At 55.4% G+C, this 18,669-nt stretch overlaps 1 protein-coding gene across 1 annotated transcript; it reads right to left on the reverse strand.

The window, feature by feature from the left end:
• Positions 1 to 1,627: 1,627 nt before the first annotated feature.
• GRK6 (G protein-coupled receptor kinase 6) lies at positions 1,628 to 17,242 on the reverse strand. The gene is made up of 16 exons (XM_047866015.1): positions 17,058 to 17,242; positions 13,273 to 13,368; positions 12,150 to 12,262; positions 11,953 to 12,030; positions 11,508 to 11,608; positions 11,078 to 11,170; positions 10,909 to 10,972; positions 10,629 to 10,769; positions 10,167 to 10,357; positions 9,416 to 9,453; positions 9,229 to 9,318; positions 7,856 to 8,064; positions 7,627 to 7,764; positions 3,649 to 3,786; positions 3,432 to 3,566; positions 1,628 to 2,762 (listed from the first exon to the last, which is right to left on the reverse strand). Exons 1-16 carry the CDS (start codon positions 17,107 to 17,109, stop codon positions 2,691 to 2,693), a joined length of 1,749 nt encoding a protein of 582 aa, XP_047721971.1. The 5' UTR covers positions 17,110 to 17,242; the 3' UTR covers positions 1,628 to 2,690.
• Between the last annotated feature and the right edge of the window lie 1,427 nt (positions 17,243 to 18,669).

Below are 18,669 nucleotides of genomic sequence, written 5' to 3' on the forward strand. Positions count from 1 at the left end.
AATTCCCACCATAGAGCTGGGTGGTTAGGTGACCTTAAGAAAGGCTTGTTGGGAAGTGAATTCTGGGAGTTTTCACTACTAAGGAACTCACTGTGGCAAGAGCTTTGATGAGGTGAACTGTAGCCAACGAGTTCCCTGGGTGCGTACCAGGGAAGGGGGATTGTGGGAGGTACCTGGTGGGAGGTTGTGACCTACCTACAGGCAGAGTGCTCCAGGGACCTACTGGTCCACCTGGCACCCACTCACCCTTGCACACCTGCTCAGGGTGGGCTTTGTCTTCTGCACAGACACTGAACTGCCCTCCCACCAAAACAGAGCAAATGTATCTTAGGCCCCAACCTTACACTTATGGGTAGGATCCAGCTTCATTTTCAGCTGGCTTCCTCACCATTCTGCAGCAGCCATTAACCAGCTGGAAGACCTTGGGCAAGGCCCTCTCCAGTTTCCCTCAAGAAGCAGCAGCACTCGTCCCACCTACTACCAAGAGCTGAGCCACCACCAGAGGCCCCTTCTGCTTAATCAGTGCTTAGAGCCTTCTGGCTGCCCTGGAGATAGCTATTAGCCTGGCACCCAGCACCCACTCTCCTAGGAGGCAAGAGTCCTGCCAGTGACCCAGGGGCTCAAAGAGGGGACTGGCCGCTTTTATGGATTCTCATAGCTGCCCTATGAGGTGATAGGTATCACACCCATCTTTCTAGACAAGAGAAGGGCCTATGCAAAGCTAGCTTGAAAAGCGGCCTGATGAGACTTGAACCCAGAACTGTCCAACTGCAAAGCTCATGTGGCCCCTGTGGCACTAGTACCTAGCCTAGAACAAACCCTTACTGTGGTTACAGAGCATCCTTGGGGGGCTGGGGGCATTGCGTATGGACTATGGTGCAGCAACAGGTTTATGAAGTCTGGGACAGACTTGTCAACAGACTCTCATCCCTGTCTTTGCATAGATGGGATGCTATGGAATGTTGCCCCAATCCCTCTGTGCCCAGGTGAGTAAGTCTCCTTTAAGGCCTGGCTCAAATATTTTCAGAGAACCCTCCCTGATGCCCTCATGGCTGATCCCTACTGACCTCTGCCACAGCCTAATTCCCAGCATCACCACTGTCTCACCTCTACCCAGCCACATTTCCTGCTCCCCGGGCAGAGAGATGGCTCTAACATACCAGCCCTAGGCCGAGCACGCAACAGGTGTCCAGGTAAGACAGTGGGTAGATGTTTCTAACAGCAGCTTCCGCCTTGCTCCCCAGGCTGCTCCAAGCCCACAACTGGTGGCCAGACCACCTTGGCCTTGGAAGGGACCCTACCAGCTGAGCCTGCCTCTCTAGTACAGGTAGCGCCAGACTCACACCCTAGTGGGAACCCAAGGCTTCTTCCCTTAGGCTTCATCCCATCTAGGAAATTGAGAACCCACTGGGTATGCCCAAAGGGCACCAAGGCCTGGCTGCCTGGAGAGGCTACTCCAAGATCAGCTGGGGGTGGGGGGAGTGTGAGGGGGAGGGTTCAGGGCCTTGTTGGAAGGGCAGCCCCCACCAGGCCCACCTCTGATCCCTTCCCACTTCCGGCAGGGCAAGGGAAGCAGGAAGACCCCTGGAACACCAGGAGCAAGAAAGAGGCAGGCAGGGCAGCTGGCCAGGTTTGTGCTCGACTGTATTCACTCAGAGACACGTGGCAGCTTACATTGGACAAAATGAGTAATAAAAATTGGCTTTAAATACGGAAAAACCAGGGCCCTATAATCCCATGCTATCCTAACACTGGGACCAGGATGGCCATCACAATCTGGGAAGGACCAGAACTGGGGCCTGGGGTGCAGGTACACACCGCAGCCTACCCACTTCACACACACGCACACACTTGCACTCACACACATACCCCACACGCACACACAGGGAGGGATGGATTATTGCTGGGCACATGTGTCTATTGTTAAGAGGGGAAGTCTGGAATGTTTCAGAGTTGACTAAGGACAACCTCCCCCACTTCCCATGGCCTGGGCTGGGGCATTTCTGCAAGAGGTGTCTTCAGGACAGGGCCCAGCATGAGGGACAAGGCGCCCTGGGAGCTGGAAGGCAGAGGCTGACCCATCTGGGATAGCCTGGGCAGTGGACTGATGGGTCCCAGGGTCAGCCCAGTCTCTGGTCACACTTTGGCACAGGCCTAGGGGATACAGAGGCCCCAGTCCAGCTTTGACAAGTGCTGATGAGGGACAGCATCGGACCCCAGAGGTGATAGCCCTGAGCCCGGGGCAGCAGAGGCAGGCATGAGTTTCACTCAGAGGTCAGCGGTGGCAAGCACAGTGCTGGGGGCTCAGGGGCCTTGCCTGACCCAGCCTCGGCCTGTCCGAGCTGGGCCCAAGGAGCCTTGAGTTTGGCAGTGGCCCTTCTGCCAGCTCCAGGGTAGGTCTTAAGAACGCTCCGGTTGCTATATACATTCGTACAAATACATAAATACAGAAAGCCCCGAGCTCCACAGACAAGAGCTGAAGGGACGCACCTTTGTCCCAGGGACAGCCCAGGCCTTGCCAAACTCAGCCAGACCAGGGGCTGAGGGGCAGAGGACACTGGGGACAGCTCCGGCTGTGTTCCCCAGGCCACAACTTGAGTGGACAATGGGGAAGACCACTGTGCAAAACTGTAAACAGCGCTCGGAGTAGCTGCTACCGCCAACCACCGGTAGGGGCCTCAGGCTGGGGGCTAGAGGCGGGTTGGGAGCTCGAGGCGGGTGGGGAGCTCTTCCTCACTGTCGCTGCAGTTCCCACAGCAATCCTGGAGGGATGGGGAAGACACGGAGGGAGAGAGGCAGAGCGAGTGCCATTAGCCACCAATGCCATCACCCAGGCCGGCCCTGCCAGGAAACTGCCTGGAGCCATGCTCTGGGGTGGGGGAATCCCCATGAGGGGCCTGGAACAGCAGCTCAGGCCAGACATGTGTGGACATCAGTGCAGAGGCTGCTCATAGCAGGCTGAAGTAAGAGGGTCCAGGTGGATCTCAGGCTCTGCCAGAGCAAGACCCTGTCCAGACCCTCTCCCCTGGAGCTGGTGGAAGCAGGGCATGGGGAGACAGATGGCTAAGCAAGGCTAGCAGCTTGAAGGTGCCAGGGTGCAGGGAATGAAGTAGTGGGGGGGGGGGAGCGGGCACCAGACTTCTTTCGCCCACATCTCGCCTCTGCCATGGAAGGGCTGCCTGTGGCTCCCCGAGGCTGGGCAGCAAGGCCAACCCACGGGGAGCCCACACTGCTCACCTCTGGAAAGAGAAAAGAGGCCGTGAGCCCAGCCAGGGATAGGGGACAGGCGGGAATAAGGCCAGAGACCCTGGGCACCCCTGGTATGGCTGGAGGATGCCCACTCCCAGCACATGCGGGCACCGGCTCTGCCTCCCACCCACCGTCCCCTGGAGTCAAGCTGGGGGCCAAGATAGGACACTTCTGGGAGTTACCTGGCGGCTGAAGAGTCTCTGCAGCAGTCCTTTCTTGGGGGGTGCAGGTGGCTGGCCCTTCCAGTCCAGGTCTGGGGGAACTGAGCCATCTAGCCCAAAGACATTCAGCTCCTGGAAGCACTCGGTCTCCACCATCTGCCAAAGAACAGGGAGCTGTGAGAGCTGCCTCCAGGGCTGCTCCTTGGGGCCTCATCCTACCAGCTAGGCAGGCCCTTACCTCATTCTGCCAGGGGATGGGCACGCTGCCCGTGGCAAACTTCTGGTAGAAGTCTTGGTCAGTGGGCTCCAGCTCCACACCCTTAACCGTGGAGAACTGTTCGATGTCCAGAACATCCTTGCAGTAAATGGCCTGGGGCTGGTGGGGACAGAAGTAGCAGTCAGGAACTGCTACACATGTACACACACATGCACACCTGCCCACCTACATGCATATGGGCAGCTCAGCCCTGAAAATCACTCCAGCCCTGGCCTGGTTATGCCTGGACCCTTGCAGCCCTCTCTGGTTTGGAGTCAGAAACTAGATACTCCATGCCCTTCCGAAGTATGGCAGTCCCTTCTCTTTGAGGCCATTTCCCTCTATAAACTAGGAATCATTACTCCTCACTGCTTTCAACTGATAAGGCTGTGTAAAAGCCATGCCTTTTCCAGTTGATGGTAGCTGACCTGCTGCAGCCAACCAGCCCCCATAGTGCCTTGGGGAATCAGCGACAGGTACCCCCCCACCTGTACACGGCTGTCTGGGGGTACACCTGGTGACGTGTGTGCAGGCAGAATCTTAGCTGGTCCTCTCAGCTGAGCGTCCCCATGCAGGACCTGGAGCTATCGATAGGCCCTCTGTCCCACAATGTCCAATGGCCTGCTCCATCCCCTCAAGCTTCATGGCCAACCAGAGGATTAGAACAGTCTTCCCAACTCCCCATACCCCTGGGGCTCCTGCTGGAAGCTCACCTCACTCCAGAAGGCCACTGTCTTTTTCATCTTTATATTATTTTCTAAGTCCTATTATTAAGAATGTCAATTAAGGGGCGCCTGGGTGGCTCAGTTGGTTGAATGTCAGACTTCGGCTCAGGTCATGATCTCATGGTTCGTGGGCTTGAGCCCCGTGTCGGGCTCTGTGCTGACAGCTCAGAGCCTGGAGCCTGCTTCGGATTCTGTGTCTCCCTCTCTCTCTGTCTCTCCCCTGCTCATGCTCTGTCTCTCTCTCTCTCAAAAATAAACATTCAAAAAAAAAATTTTTTTTTAAAAGAATGTCAATTGAAACAACATAATGTGGGGCACCTGGGCAGCTCAGTTGGTTAAGCATCTTACTTCAGCTCAGGTCATGGTTGGTGAGCTCGAGCCCCGCCTCAAACTCTGTGCTGATAGTGCGGAGCCTATGTGGGATTCTCTCTTTCCCCCTCTCTCTCTGCCCCTCACTCACTCACACCCTCTCTCTCTCAAAAATAAATAAATAAAAACAAACAAAACAAACAAAAAACCCAACAACATCATAATGTAAAATGGTGCAGCTGCTTTAGAAAACAATCTGGCAGTTCCCCAAAAGGTTAAATGTAATGTTATCATATTAGCCAGCGATTCCACTCCTAAGTATATACCAAAGAGAAATGAAAACAAACGTCCTCACCAAAACTTGCATGTGCATGTTCATAGCAAAATTATTCATAATAGCCCAAAGTGGAAATAACCCTAATGCCCATCAACTGATGAATAAACAAGATATGGCCTACTCATAGAATGGAATGTTATTCAGTGGTAAAAAAGGAACAAAATTACTGATATAGGCTACATCACCTGTATGAACCTTGAAAATATGCTAAGTGAAAGAAGTCAGTCACCAAGGACCACATATCATATAACACTATTTGCATGAAATTTCCACAACAGGTAAATATGTAGAGACAGAAAATAGATTAGTGGTTGTCAGGGCCACAGGGAGAAGAAAATGGGGAATGACTGCTAGTAGGCATGGGGTTTTTGTTGGGTGGGGGCGGGGGGAGGGGGAAAGGGGTGATGAAAATGTTCTAAAATGGATTATGGTGATGGCTGCCCAACTCTCAATATGCTAACAGCCATTTAATTATATACTTTAAATGAACGAATTACAAGATATGTGAATCAAATCTCAATAAAGCTATTAGAAATGATATCACCATCAAACTTGCTCCTCATCTGTTGTTTCTAAAAAGCTGAATTCCAGGGCAATGATTTTCTAACTCTGAATAAAAGACCCAGGTGTGGTGGGATGACTTCCAGGTTAAATGAGATGATGTGCACCAGAAGCAGGAAGCAGGAGCAAACTCGAGTGGCGGGGCCAGACCTGAGGCAGGCTGCTCTCAGTTAAATCACTCACAGCAAGGCCCACACCCCAGGGTCTGTGAGGCCCACAAAACACAATCCTTCACAAGCCACAGCCCCCTAGTTGGACTCTGGCTTCTACTCACCCCCTCTAGGCCCACCCCCACACCTCACATGTCTGTTCAACATTCCCCAAAGGCCCCCCTGTCACACTTAGACTGCACAGGAGCGCCTGGGTGGCTCAGTCGGTTAAGCGTCCGACTTTGGCCCAGGTTATGATCTCATGGTTCATGAGTTCAAGCCCTGGGTCAGGCTCTGTGCCAACAGCTTAGAGCCTGGAGCCTGCTTCGGATTCTGTGTCTCCCTCTCTCTCTGACCCTCCCCAGCTCATGCTCACACTCTGTCTCTGTCAAAAATCAATAAACTTAATAAAAAAAAAAAAATTAAAAAAAAAAAAAAAAAAGACTGCACGCCTCTCCCAGCCCATGCTCACTCCAGCCACACTGGCCTCATCACTGTTCTTTCTCCCGAGGCTGCTCCTTCTCCCTGAAATACTCATACTTCAAAACTTGGCATGGCTCTCTCCTTCACATATTTCAGGCTTCTGCTTAACCATCAGCACCTCAGAGACCACCCTGTCTAAAAACACTCCCACTCGTAATCATTCCTTATTGTCTTCTTAGCCTGATTTATTTTTTTTCTGTTGCACTTCACACTACCTGATATTCCTTTTCATTTACTGCTTTATTTTGACATGCTCCCCACTACAACATGAAGGCAGAACTGGGTCCTGTTGACCTCATGATCTCTGAGGTCTGGCACATATGGGCATTCAGAAATTTGGAATAAACGATCACCAGTGTGGCTGACAGTCATCGATCCGGCCTTCCCAATCACCTTCCTGACTCCCCAGTGTTCCTGGTGAACTGTCAGTCAGAGGACCCAGTCCTCTTACATAAGGGAGCAGGGCAAGTACATAACCTAATCTTGGCCAATCACAACCTTCCCTGTGACTTTATACAGAGAAGTCTGAATTCAGCAGGAAGAGGATCAACAGGTTGAAGCACAGCCAAGAGATGAAGTCTTGGCAACACTGCATGAAGCCCTGATGTTGGCCCTACTCTGGGGCTCTCTAGCCAAATGAACCAATAAGCTCCTTGTTGGACATAATTAAGTTTCAGATGGATTTCTGCCCCTTGGAATATGATGATTCAAGGATGTTTCTGCCCACAGAATGCCTGACCCATTGAGATGCTCAGTAAATGGGTAGGACTCTACAAGGGAGAGGTCAGTACTACCAGGTATAGTGGGCAGTCAATATTCAGCCAGTCCAATAGCCCTTACCCCCGCTGGCAATGGCGTCTTGGTTTTCCTTTGGGAAACTAACCTCCTGGCTGGCAGTGGTTCAGGTGGGCAAGTGATCCAACCGTGATCACTGCCGGGCTTCTGAGCAATCTGTGGCAATAAGCACTAGCCTTAGGGTTACTTTTTTTCCCCCTTTCAGGACTTCTTTTGAAGTAATTGGGCAAGAGGTATACATTCTGTCTACCGGGCTGACTGAGCTAGTAGGATGTGGACCTGAACTGCTGGTCCACTACTGCTGCACCCTAGCAAGAGTAGTCAGAGAATAAAGACTGCACACTGGCCTGTACAGTGGAGAGGGAAAGGAAGACAGAATTCCTACAGTGTTGTTGCAGCCCCAGATCCAGGTATGCCAAAAGCTCTATCTATCCTGGGGCTTTTCATTTGTGTGAGTTCAATGAATTGTTTTGTTAGCCAACCCATCTGAGTTGCACTTTCTGACACTTGCACTGAAGGTGGCCTGACCACTGCTCTAAGAACCCCGGGCCTGAGTCCCCACCCAGGCTTGGCCCTACCCTCAGGAGTGGACAGCACTCACATCAGGTTTGAAGGGTGGCTCCAGCATGCCAGCTCCCAGCCGCTTAAAGTTCAGCTTTTTGAAGAGGGGGTGTTCCTTTACTTCGCGGGCACCACCTCCACGACACCCTAGGCGCCCAGCAGGGTCCTTGCACAGGAGCTGTGGCAGGGTAGGGGCAGTCAGAGGGACCTGGGAGAGGTGCCTGGTGCCCCCAGCCCCAGCCCGTCAGCCTCCTGCTGGCTTGCCATACCTGGGAGCAGAGTGAGCGGGCCTGAGGGGAAAAGCGCTCTGAGTATTCTTCAGGCACCTCCTTCACCAACCGTTCCACCTCCTCTCGCTTGATTTTCTTTTTCCTCTGCTGGAAGGGTGACTGGCCGGCAATCATCTCGTATAGGAGGCAGCCTAGTGCCCACCAGTCTGGGCTGAATGTGTACCGTTCGTTCTTTACCACCTCCGGAGCTGGGTAGGGTGGAACAGAAGTTAGGGCTGGGCAGGAGGCAGGAACCAAGCCCTGGGGCCCTGGGAATGCCCAGCACAGTGGGGCATCAGCTCAAATATCTGCCCGCCAGGCAGGCACTACCAGCAGCCTGGTGGGGACCTCAGCAAGTAGGACAGCACATGCCCCATCAAAGAGAGCACTGTGGCCCCGTAGGAGGCCAGGTCTTCTGATTTTTCAAGAGAAGTCAGAAATCCATATTTTTAATGGGAAGCTGTCTGGCGTATCAAATGTTAGCAACCAATTCAAATTGTTTTATTCTTTACCATGTTTATTTATTTTGAAAGACGGAGACAGAGCACGAGCACGGGAGGGACAGAGAGAGAGGGAGAGAATCCCAAGCAGGCTCCACACTGGCAGCACAGAGCCTGATATGAGGCTTGAACCCACGAACTGTGAGATCATGACCAAGAGTCAGATGCTTAACTGACTGAGCCACCCAGGCAGCCCTCAAATTGTTTTAAAAACAATTTGATTTAAGTACAAATGTAGGCCATATTAGGCCTGTGTGGTTACCAGTTTGCAAGCTCTGGATTTAAAACCAGAGAGAAGAAACAAGAAAGAAACTCCTCTACTGCATACCTACTGCCTGCCAGGGTGGGCACATGGGATTTTTGCCTCTCCTACCACTTTTTATCTAAAGGCAACTCTGAGAGCCAGTATGATTGCTTTATGGTTGGGCAAAGTGAGCATAGGAGCAGCAGTATGTGGTCCAAGGACACACAACAAGAGGTGGGGCCTGTAATTGGGGCTCTATCTGCTGTATCACATAATCTCCAAAGGGAATACTAGGGCCACATCTTGGCCCATACCACAGATGGGCATTCCCTCCCTGAATCTGGGTAGATCAGGGGAGGGGAGGACTTCTCAACCTTCTCATCTTTCTCTAGTAGCCACCTGCAGGCCTAGCCAATAGTACGAGCTCAGTAAGTATTTGGTGAATGAATGAATGATGCAGATTTGCAGGTGTGTGGGTTCCTGGCTGAGTCCTGGTCTCTTAATTTCTAATATAGGGATATCAGTTCTATTCCCTGAGACACAGAAGACTTCCACAGAAGTGGTGGGACCCAGCCCAGGACAGCAAGAGGACCCAGGAGGCAGGGGGGCCAGGGTGGAGGAAGACTCACCCATGTAGCCCACAGTGCCCACACGACCCTTGATGGTCTGGCCTTCTGGCACGTGCACAGCTAGCCCCAGGTCGGAGATGCGGATGTGACCTGAATGTGGGTGGACAAGTTGGGGGGGCCCATTGAACAGGTGGGCCAGACCCTGCCCCACTCCACTGCACTCCACCTCTGTGCACCCCGTACCCACCATGGTCATCCAACAGGATGTTCTCTGGCTTCAGGTCCCTGTGGGGAGAGAAGGGCAGGGTCAGATGTTGTTCAGTTTGCCAAGGAGCCAAACGGCACACCACCCCCTCCTAGCTCACTTGTCTCCTGGGATGGAATGTGCAGCAAGGTGCAGGAGCCATTTATTGCCAGGGTGAGAGATAGCCCTGCCCTCACTCACAGCAGCTCTGACTTGAGGGGGCAGCTGAAGGATCTACCCAGCCAGGATTCCTTCCTGGGAATCCCCAGGCAAGTGGAGAACAGCTCCCATCCGGGGGAATAGCACCAGTAGCCTTACTCACCACTAGTGTTAACAGGGTCCCACCCTCACCCCACTTTGGTGGCTGACTCTACCTTTCCTGTCAAATGGGGCTACTCATCTGTCCCCCTCATGGGGCTGTTGTGAGGTTCAAATGAAATCACTGCCGGTAACAATAGGCAGAGCTCCCCACTGCCAAGCCCTGCATGCCAGGCTCTGTGCACTTTACTGCAGGGAGCTGACTGGCCCAGGGTTATACAGAGACGGGTGATGACACCAGCATTCACATGAGTGAGCCAGACCCAGAGGCTCTCAAGTCTGCCCGGCATGGGCAAGCGTGGAGCCCCAAGCCCAGGCTCAGTAGGGCTCAAACCGGCTCATGCCCGCAACAACAGGCCCAGCACACCAACATCCTTCTGCGGCCTCCACCCATGCCCAGCTGCAGCCCCTGGCGGGGAGGGCCGAAGCCCAGGACCTGTACACGATGCGCTCCCGGTGCAGGTCCTCCAGGCCGCAGCAGATCTCCGCGGCATAGAAGACAGCCCGCTCCTCGGGGAAGCCAGCCTGGCCCATGTGGTAGATGTGGAACTTGAGGTCGCCTCCGTTCATCAGTGTCAGCACCAGGCACAGCGCGTCCTTGGTCTCATAGGCATAGGCCAAGCTCACCTGTGGCCGAGGGGACCCGAGCCCTCAAGCAGGGGCCATGGGCCACCCAGTGGCAGGGCTGGCACCAGCTGCCCAAAAAATCCTTCTCAGTGGCACTCCTTGGGGCCCAGCCTGCTCCCCAGGCCTGGTGTCAACACCCCAAACTGACCCTTCCCAGGCATCTCTGAGGGTGGGAACAGGGCAGCACAGAAAGGGACCTAGCCTGGTAAGTGAGAAGGGCAGGGCAAGTGCATGGCGAGGGTGAAGGGAGGGGTCTCCTGTCTGTACTTACTACAAACCTACTGTTCACTTTCTCCAGGATCTGCTTTTCATTGAGTGCCATGGCCTCCCCTTTCCGCTTCTTGATACGCTTCTTTTCCAGCTTCTTGCAAGCGTACATCTTGCCTGTTGCCCGCACCTGGCAGGCACACACCTGTAGCCAAGGTAGATGGGCAAATAGGGACCAGCTGTGTTCTTCCTGGGGCTATAGGAGCTCAAGGAGTGGGGGGTGGTCCAGGGCCTACCATACCCCTCCTCCCCACTCCATCAGGGGCTCTGGCCTGGCCACTTACCTCACCAAAGCCGCCTTTGCCCAGGACTCGATACTGCCTGAAGGTGTTTTTGGTCACTGGCTGCCTGTAGGCAAGGGATTTCGGAGCAAACACTGGCTGAGCAGGGGCCCAAGGCCCGTAAGAGCCCTAGCAACTTGGCCTACCGTGGGCCAGCCTTCAGGGAGCTCACCTTTCCAGCCACTTCCACTGTAGGAAACGGTTGAAGTAGATGCTGTCGAGGTAGTCGGCAAAAGGGGCCATGCTCAGGTACTCATGGGTCAGCCTGTTGAGAGGGCCCAGCCCACCAGTCAGCCCCCGACACCCCAGGTTCTCGGCTGGATGGGACGGGACCCCCTGTTATATGCATTCTCGGCCTAAAGGGCAGCCTCATTGGCCAACCCTCTTACTAACCCAACTAAGCAGGAGACATTCATCTGTGTCAAAGCTGAAGATTCTATAGAGAGGGAAGGCAACCTGCCCAAGCTCACACAGCAAGCGCAGGGCCAGGGTGAGAGGCTGAGTTCCCTCACCAGCTACTGAGCTGTTCACAGCCTTCCAGGGCCCACGGAAGCCCCCCCCTCAGGACACAATTCCAGGCCAATGGGCAGGGAGAGGCTTACCGGGTGAGCTCCTGGAAGAGGTCTTTGCAGGGCCCCTGCTCCAACCGCTGGGAGCAATTAGTCACCAGCTGCCGGGGGACCTCAGGGATGAGGTCAGGACCCTGGAGATAGGCAATAAACAGGTCAGTGCAGGGGGCTCCCTTCACCAGCTGCCTACACCCAGGGCAGAGATGGCCAACATTCTGGACCTGCGCTAGGAGCAGCTGTAGGCTAGTGGTGTGCCAGCCGGCCCAGCTGCTGAACTCAGTTCCACTGCTACCCTTGAGGCAGGGTGAAGCAGAGCCACTGGCAGGCTGCCTGGCCCACCCTCCTGGGCTCCATGCCCGTGGTCTGCCTGGTGAACCGGGAGACGCTCCAGGGCACTCTCTGCCCAGGCTGTGGTCATTCCTCTCCTCATCACTGAGCTCTGCCCGCTGCCGTCATCTCTCCATCCTTGCTCACTCACCGTGTGGCTCAGAAAATTCTGCATTAGCCGCCGCCCACAAGCCTTCCGCTTCTCATCAGGGGTCACTTCATACTCAGCCTGCAGGGTGGGAGGCAGAGAAGCTTGGGGCCTGGGCAGAACAACAGGTGTGGGGAAATGGGACACACTTGACCTAGGGACCTCTGCCCACCCTCGGGGCTGGGCTGGGCTGCACTCACCACTCCATCCAAGAAGGCTATGCAGCGGGTCAGCTCAGGCCTCGTGGCGCAGAACTCTCGAAACAGCAGGCGCCCAATGGGCTGCCGCTCGCACAGGCTGTGGTAGTCACGCTCTGCAAGCAGGGGTAGGAGCTACTGGGTTCCCAGACCTGGAGCCTGCTGGCAGGGCACTCCTATCCATACTGCCAAGCCCTGGCCCCAACAGTAGCTTCTAGCCCTGCAGTATGGAAGCCACTACCTCCTTTAGAACTGTCACCCCAACACTGAGGTGGGCACTACTATTATTTCCAACACAGTTTGGGACTCTGAGGCCCAGAGAAACTAAGCAATTAACTCAAGGTCACACAGCTTGATGTATGGCTCCAAAGCTGGGCCCTCACCTCCCACTGCTATCTCCTGGTTCACACCACCTACATACATCACAGTGCTGGGCTTGGGTGTGGTTGTGAGGTTCCGGCCTGGCCCAGGCTAGGCCCAAACCTGTTGCTTGCCTGGCGAAAGTGCAAGAGGAAGCTGTGGCTTCCGGCAAGCTCGAGGCTAAGCCTCCTTCCCAGGCGGTGGAAGCAGCTATGGTATACTCCTTGCCCACGTGCAGGCTGTCAGAGGGGCCTAGGCAACCTTGGGGGTTGTGCAGACCTGGGGCCTCAGCCAAGATAAGCAGGAACTGGCGTCCTGACCCCTCTTCTGGTCAAGGTTTTGATGCCCCCCCACCTGCCACTCACCCTGCTCGGGGCAGGGTTATGCTAAGCACGGGCTTGGGGCTCCTCATGCAATCAATCTGTGGGCTGACTCCAGCCTCCACTGTACCCTCTGTCCCTAAAACCCCAGGCATGACTCTCCTTTCCTCTGCTTCTCTCAGACTGCCCCAAATCTGACCCTGCCCTACTCCCCCACCCTCCCACCTACCCCAAACACCCCTTGCTGTCCTGTTTGTACTATGTGCTCCACCCATCTCAGGCCCAGGAACCGAAACTGGGTTGGGTGTTGCAGCCTCAGTCTTCCAGCTCCCCAGACCCTCCCCCCGCCCCCCCCCCCCCCCCCCCGCCAACCCTGCCCCTCTGCCTTGGGGTGAGGTCTCAGGGGAGCCTCCCCCAGAACACCCAGGCCTCCACCCAGGCCTCACCGAGGCTGAGCCGCAGCTCTTCACACTGGCTGATGTGGGGGAACTGCAGCATCTGTCGCCATTTCTTGCTTTTGCCCTTGCGATTCCCACCACCACCTGTGGGAACAAACAGGTGTTGGATCTCAAGTCCCGCTGCCACCATGCTTCCCCTGGCCGCTCAGTGCAGCCCAGAGACCTGGCCTTCTGGGCTCAGCCCAGGCACAGCACACTCTAGGAGGCACCTCAGGCCTTCATTCCACACATTTCAGCATGCCCTCACTGGGCTCTAGGACACGCACCGTCCCCTGGGCCCCTCTGCTAGGGGTTCCTGAGCTCCTGGGCTGGAAGATCCAACAGGGGTGATAAGGACAGGTCACCGGGTGATGGTGGGTTTCCAGGAAACCTTAGCTGCTTTCTGGCAGGTAGGAGTTTCCCGGGTGAAGAAAGCAGAGGACATGACAGCAGTGGGAACTATGTAAGTCAAGGCACAGAAGGGAGAGATTCTAGGACATGTGGGACATGCCTCAGAGATGCCAGGGGCAGAGGGCAGCCTGGGTCACCAGGAAGGCTTCAGGACCCTATACCTGGCCCTGAATCAGAGCTATCAGAGACTCAAACAAGGTGGTGGCTGCAGGGCTGGCACTCAGGATGCCCACTCCAGTACACAAGGGGTTCTGTGGCCCTGATACCTGCCTCATTTCACCTAGCTGACACCCTATCTGTAGCTGCTAAGACCAGGGTAGCAGCTCAAATGCCTACAGAGCCAGATAGGTAGGTAAAATGTAGGCCAGATGGGAGACAACAGGGAATGGTGGGGAGTGTGGTGAACTGGACTGGGCATGCCCCTTCCTCCAGGCAGGAATACGGATTCGGCGTGGCCAGCTCTTCTCACCTTTTAGCTGAGACTCCGGACATTATGTGAAATACTGGTTCCTATTTTTTGTAAAAACAAATTGCAGCCAAATAAATTAAACATGTTAGAGAGCTAGCCAGATGTGGCCCATGGGCCACGAGGTTGAAAATGGAAGGGCCTGAGTCTTGGAGCCCCACAGACATAGGTTTGAATCTCCAATTCGCACTTTAGGCCTGTTACTTGCCCTCTATGAGCCTCAACTTCTCCATACCTACTTCAGATCCAAAGCTGCCTCCAGAGGTGTTGTCAGACTGGGAGAGTCTGTGTCCAGTACCCAGTAGGGCTGTGGCAAGAGGTGGCCCTCAGCTCCAACAACTCATGGCAACCTCAGGCAGCCACTTTTTCCCTGCCTGGCCTCAGTTTCCCCTCTGCTTTACCCAGCCTTGTTTTCATCTGCCCTGGCTGAAGGCAGGTGGCACAAGGGAAGGGGCTGCTCAAGGGAAGGGGCAGAGTTGGGTCCCTCAATGGGTTCTGTGACCTAAGCAGTCGGGAGGAGGAAATGTTGCAGGGCACCCATTGGGAAACCTGCTAGCAGCTCTCCTGCGGCCTGCACCCAGCATACTCCACAGCCATTGCTCCATTCTGAATGAGCAACAGACCCCCACCCCCAACCCGGGGCAAGGCCTCCCCAGAAGGGGAACTCCTCCCCCACCCCCACAGGTCCTTCACCCAACCCTCTATCCGCTGGCCTCCCCCCACCAGTTACTTCCTCCTCCCCCTCCTCCCAGCCACATCAAGGCAGTAGCAAGAGTCACATGCAAATATCCTGTCCTGGAACTGCCACCAGAGTCAGTGGGGCTCCTCCCCAACCTAGCCTGGCCCCCTCCCTATGCCTCTGGGGGCCTGGGAAAGGATGGAGGACTAAAGAAGGGCTCACACCCCCAATGCTGCGCCACTTCATTCTCACAGCAATTCTGTCAGACTAGGCATAACCTCACGAGGAAACTGAAGGCTTGAAATGAGGAATCAATTTGTCCAAGATTACAAGGCCTGGAGGTGCCAGAGGCAGAATTCAAACCCAGCTCCCTAGGACTACAACCCACACTCCTTTCCCACCCCAAACACGCCATGCCAGCCATCTATTAGGTGTCAACTGAATACATACACTAAGGGTTCCCAAACCACTTAGGGCCTCATATCCCTTGGGAAGCTGGAAAAGGCCAGGCCCTAAGCTGTCAGCCAGCTAATGAAGGGATTCCAGTGGAGCCAGTCTATGGGCCAGGGTTTAGGACTCAATGACAACAGGGATTTCTTTAAGTTTGTATGTCCTGTCCCCAACTATTCCACAAAAAGGGTTACTAAAGTTTAGAGAGAAGAGACTTATTTAGAGCATGCAGGTGGGAGGGGCAGAACCAGGTTGGGGTAAGTGTTCTCCAGGGGAGGCATCAGTCCAGGTCTGGCCATACCACACTATGCCTCACCCATGGCCTGAAGAAGGCCGTCAGGAGGTGCCACACTCTCCAGCCAGGCAAAGCAGTGCTCTCAGCAGGCCGGAGGCCTGAACTGGCTACAGCCCTAGAGAGGGAGGCCTGGCCAGGCTCTCCCCACCCCTCCTCCCTAGCTGGCTAGATGACGAGGCAGAACAGAATCGGCAGATGCCCCCAGAGGCTAGGAGGAAGGCCTAGCCCTGAGACTAGATAAGGGACAGGAGATTAAAAAAAAAAAAAAAAGGCTCTGGGCACTAAGGACCCAGCCTGCCATGCCTATTTCCAGGCAGCATCTCCCAGGGAGCAACACACACTGGGCAGGCAGGGGGGTACCAGATGCTGTGCCATTTGGGGGCTTGTCTGGGCTTCCTACACACTGTATTGGAGGCATCCTGTGTGTAGGCCTGGGTCAACCACAGTCTCACCATATGACTTGGGGGCTAATCCCTGGTCTGAACCTCAGTTTCCCACCTGTAAAATGGAGCAGAAAAGTGAAACAGATGACTCTTTCAGCCTGGAAGCCCAGCAAAGAGTGGAAAATGACCATGTCATGACCTCCCTGCTCTAGAGGTCCAAAAAGAAGGGTCTTGTTCACTGCTGGTCCCCAGCACCCAAGACAGGTCAGGGCACATAATAGAAGGAGTGTTCTGTGATTGTGTTACTGAAGTGGACAATGACAGGTGAGGGCCAGATTGACCACAAGGCAGTGAGGACCAAGTCTGGTCCTCTGTGTCCCCCATGACCCTCAGAGGCCAGGTGCCTAGTATCACTCGGGACGGGAGTCATGAGGAGCTCAGTACACACTCACCAGACTTGATCCCTCTGCCAGGCCTTGCACTTACAGTCCCGCCAGCCCCACATGCTCTCTTCCTTCAAAGCTCAGCTCCCGCTTATTTCTGTGCCCATTTGGCCCTCTACACCGTGGGCTTTCTGAGGGCAAAATTCATGACCCATTCACCTCTGTACCCAGTGTCCTGAGGCACGAGACAAGTGGCAATCATGTTGGTAGCATATGTGACCAGCCACTGCGGTGGCTCCGTTCATTCATTCTTCAAACCTTTATCCTGCACCAACTTTGTGCGGGTCCAGGCTGGGCGCCAGGGTCTGGGCCTGAGGCACGTGGGGTAGGCTACCCTTTCTTGGGGCATCTTCTCACCTATCACCTGGGGGAGGCCTCAGAGAGGCTCTCCAAGGACCCAGGTCCCACCCTTCCCTCTTCCTTCCTCTCTCTTTCCCTCACCCCCCCACCCCCCCGCCGCGAGGGCGGTGGCCTGACCCCCGCCCCTTCCTGGGCCCCGGCACCCGGGGCAGGTGCAGAGGACGACCGGCCGGAAGGGCTCGCGTATGCGCGGGGTGCGGGGCGCGGAGCGCGCTGCCCTAGGGGATCTGGCGGCTGGGGCGCCAGCCGAGCTCAGAGGCCGCGCGCCCGCGTACCCCGCACCCGGCCGCCCTCTCGGCCGCCTCACCTTCCCGGGCCTTGAGTAGCACCGTGTTCGCTACGATGTTCTCGAGCTCCATGGGCTGCGGCGCCGCCGGGCCCGCCGGGCCGAGCCGCCGGCCGGGATCGCTCGCGGGAGCCGGGGCCGGATGGCGATCGGCGCGGCTCGGCTCGCAGTGACCGCGCCGCGGCCTCCCGGGCCTCCCCGGCCGCCGCCGCCCGCCGCGAACACTCCGCCCCCTCCCGGGGGCCACCCGGGCGCCGGCCCGCCCCGCCCCGCCTTCTGTTTACTTTACGAGGCCAATAACCGGGCGGGCGCTCCCCGCGCCGTCTTCCCATTAGACAGCCTCTTCGTCATCCCCCGCCTTCCGCGCCAGGGATTCGCTCAAAGGAGCAGGGAGGCGGGACTTTATACGTCACCTCTTCCTGGTTGGTCCGAGGTTGGGTTCAGCCCCTAGGTTCGAATTTCTGGACCTTCGTAGGGTAGCGAACTGCCAATTAGGGCCGAGCCCTCCGCGGGGACAACAGAGGTGGGTCCTCTTGGTCACGCCCTGAAATCTTGGAGTTTTATTGGATAAAATAAACGTCAATCATCCTCAGCACTGAACTCTGATTGGACCACCAAATAGGGGTGTGGCCCGGGTCCCTCTAACTAGTCTTGACTTTTCTAGGGTTTGTAGGGGATGCATTTGCTATCTTAGGGCCTCCTGCGGGCTGACTGTAAGTTGTTTTGGGCCATGTGTCCAGCCATATTTCTTTGGGTTGACCCATTCTGGAGAGCGCACATCGGAAGCGGGGAGAAGTCCAAAAAAGACTGGCGTCCTCCCTAGCGGCTCCCCAGCCTCCGGCCCCCGCCCCGCCCCCGCAGCCGGATGTTGTGATTTCTCTCCACCCACACGGCCTCGCCCGCCCTCGGCCTCTGCTGCCTTATAAGGCAGAGCTACCACCCCGAGACGTTTGGATGAACTCACACCCATTATACAGGTGGGGAACAGGAGTGCCAGAAGTCCAGTAGCTGACTCTACGCCAAAGGCCAGGAAGAAAACGAGGCTGATATCCCACTCCTGCTTTACACACCAGAAAAGGGAGGCTTGTCCAAACTGAGAAAGTAGTGAGAGTAAGGCAGAGCCGAATTCAGCTAGGCTTCTCTGATCCCTATCCATTCATTCATCCAAAAATACAGAGCACCCGTTTTGTGCTAGGCATTGAGCCAGGTGCTGGGAAATACAGTGGTATTAGCAAGATAGCCAAGCTCTCTGCTTACGTGCTAGAAGGGGGGTAAAGGTTAATCCTATAAGTAATCAAATAAATAGGATGGTCTCAGAGAGTAATTGACTGTTGAGACGCGGGCACCTGGGTGGCTCAGCCAGTTAAGCGTCCAACTCTTGGTTTCAGTTTAGCTCATGATCTCACGGTTCATGGGCTTGAGCCCCACATCAGGCTTCATGCTGACAGTGCAGAGCCTGTGTGGGAGTCTGCCCTTCCCCTACTTGCTCTTTCTCTCAAAAATAAATAAAACTTAAAAAAAAAAAGACATTAAGACAAAATACGAAAGAGTGAGGGGGAATGGTCTCAGGGTGTGACATTTGAGGAGATCCAATAGCCATATGTGACTCGTGGCTACTATATTGGGCAGCACA

The sequence above is a fragment of the Prionailurus viverrinus genome, chromosome A1 (genome assembly GCF_022837055.1).
Source record: "Prionailurus viverrinus isolate Anna chromosome A1, UM_Priviv_1.0, whole genome shotgun sequence".
NCBI classification, from domain to species: domain Eukaryota; kingdom Metazoa; phylum Chordata; class Mammalia; order Carnivora; family Felidae; genus Prionailurus; species Prionailurus viverrinus.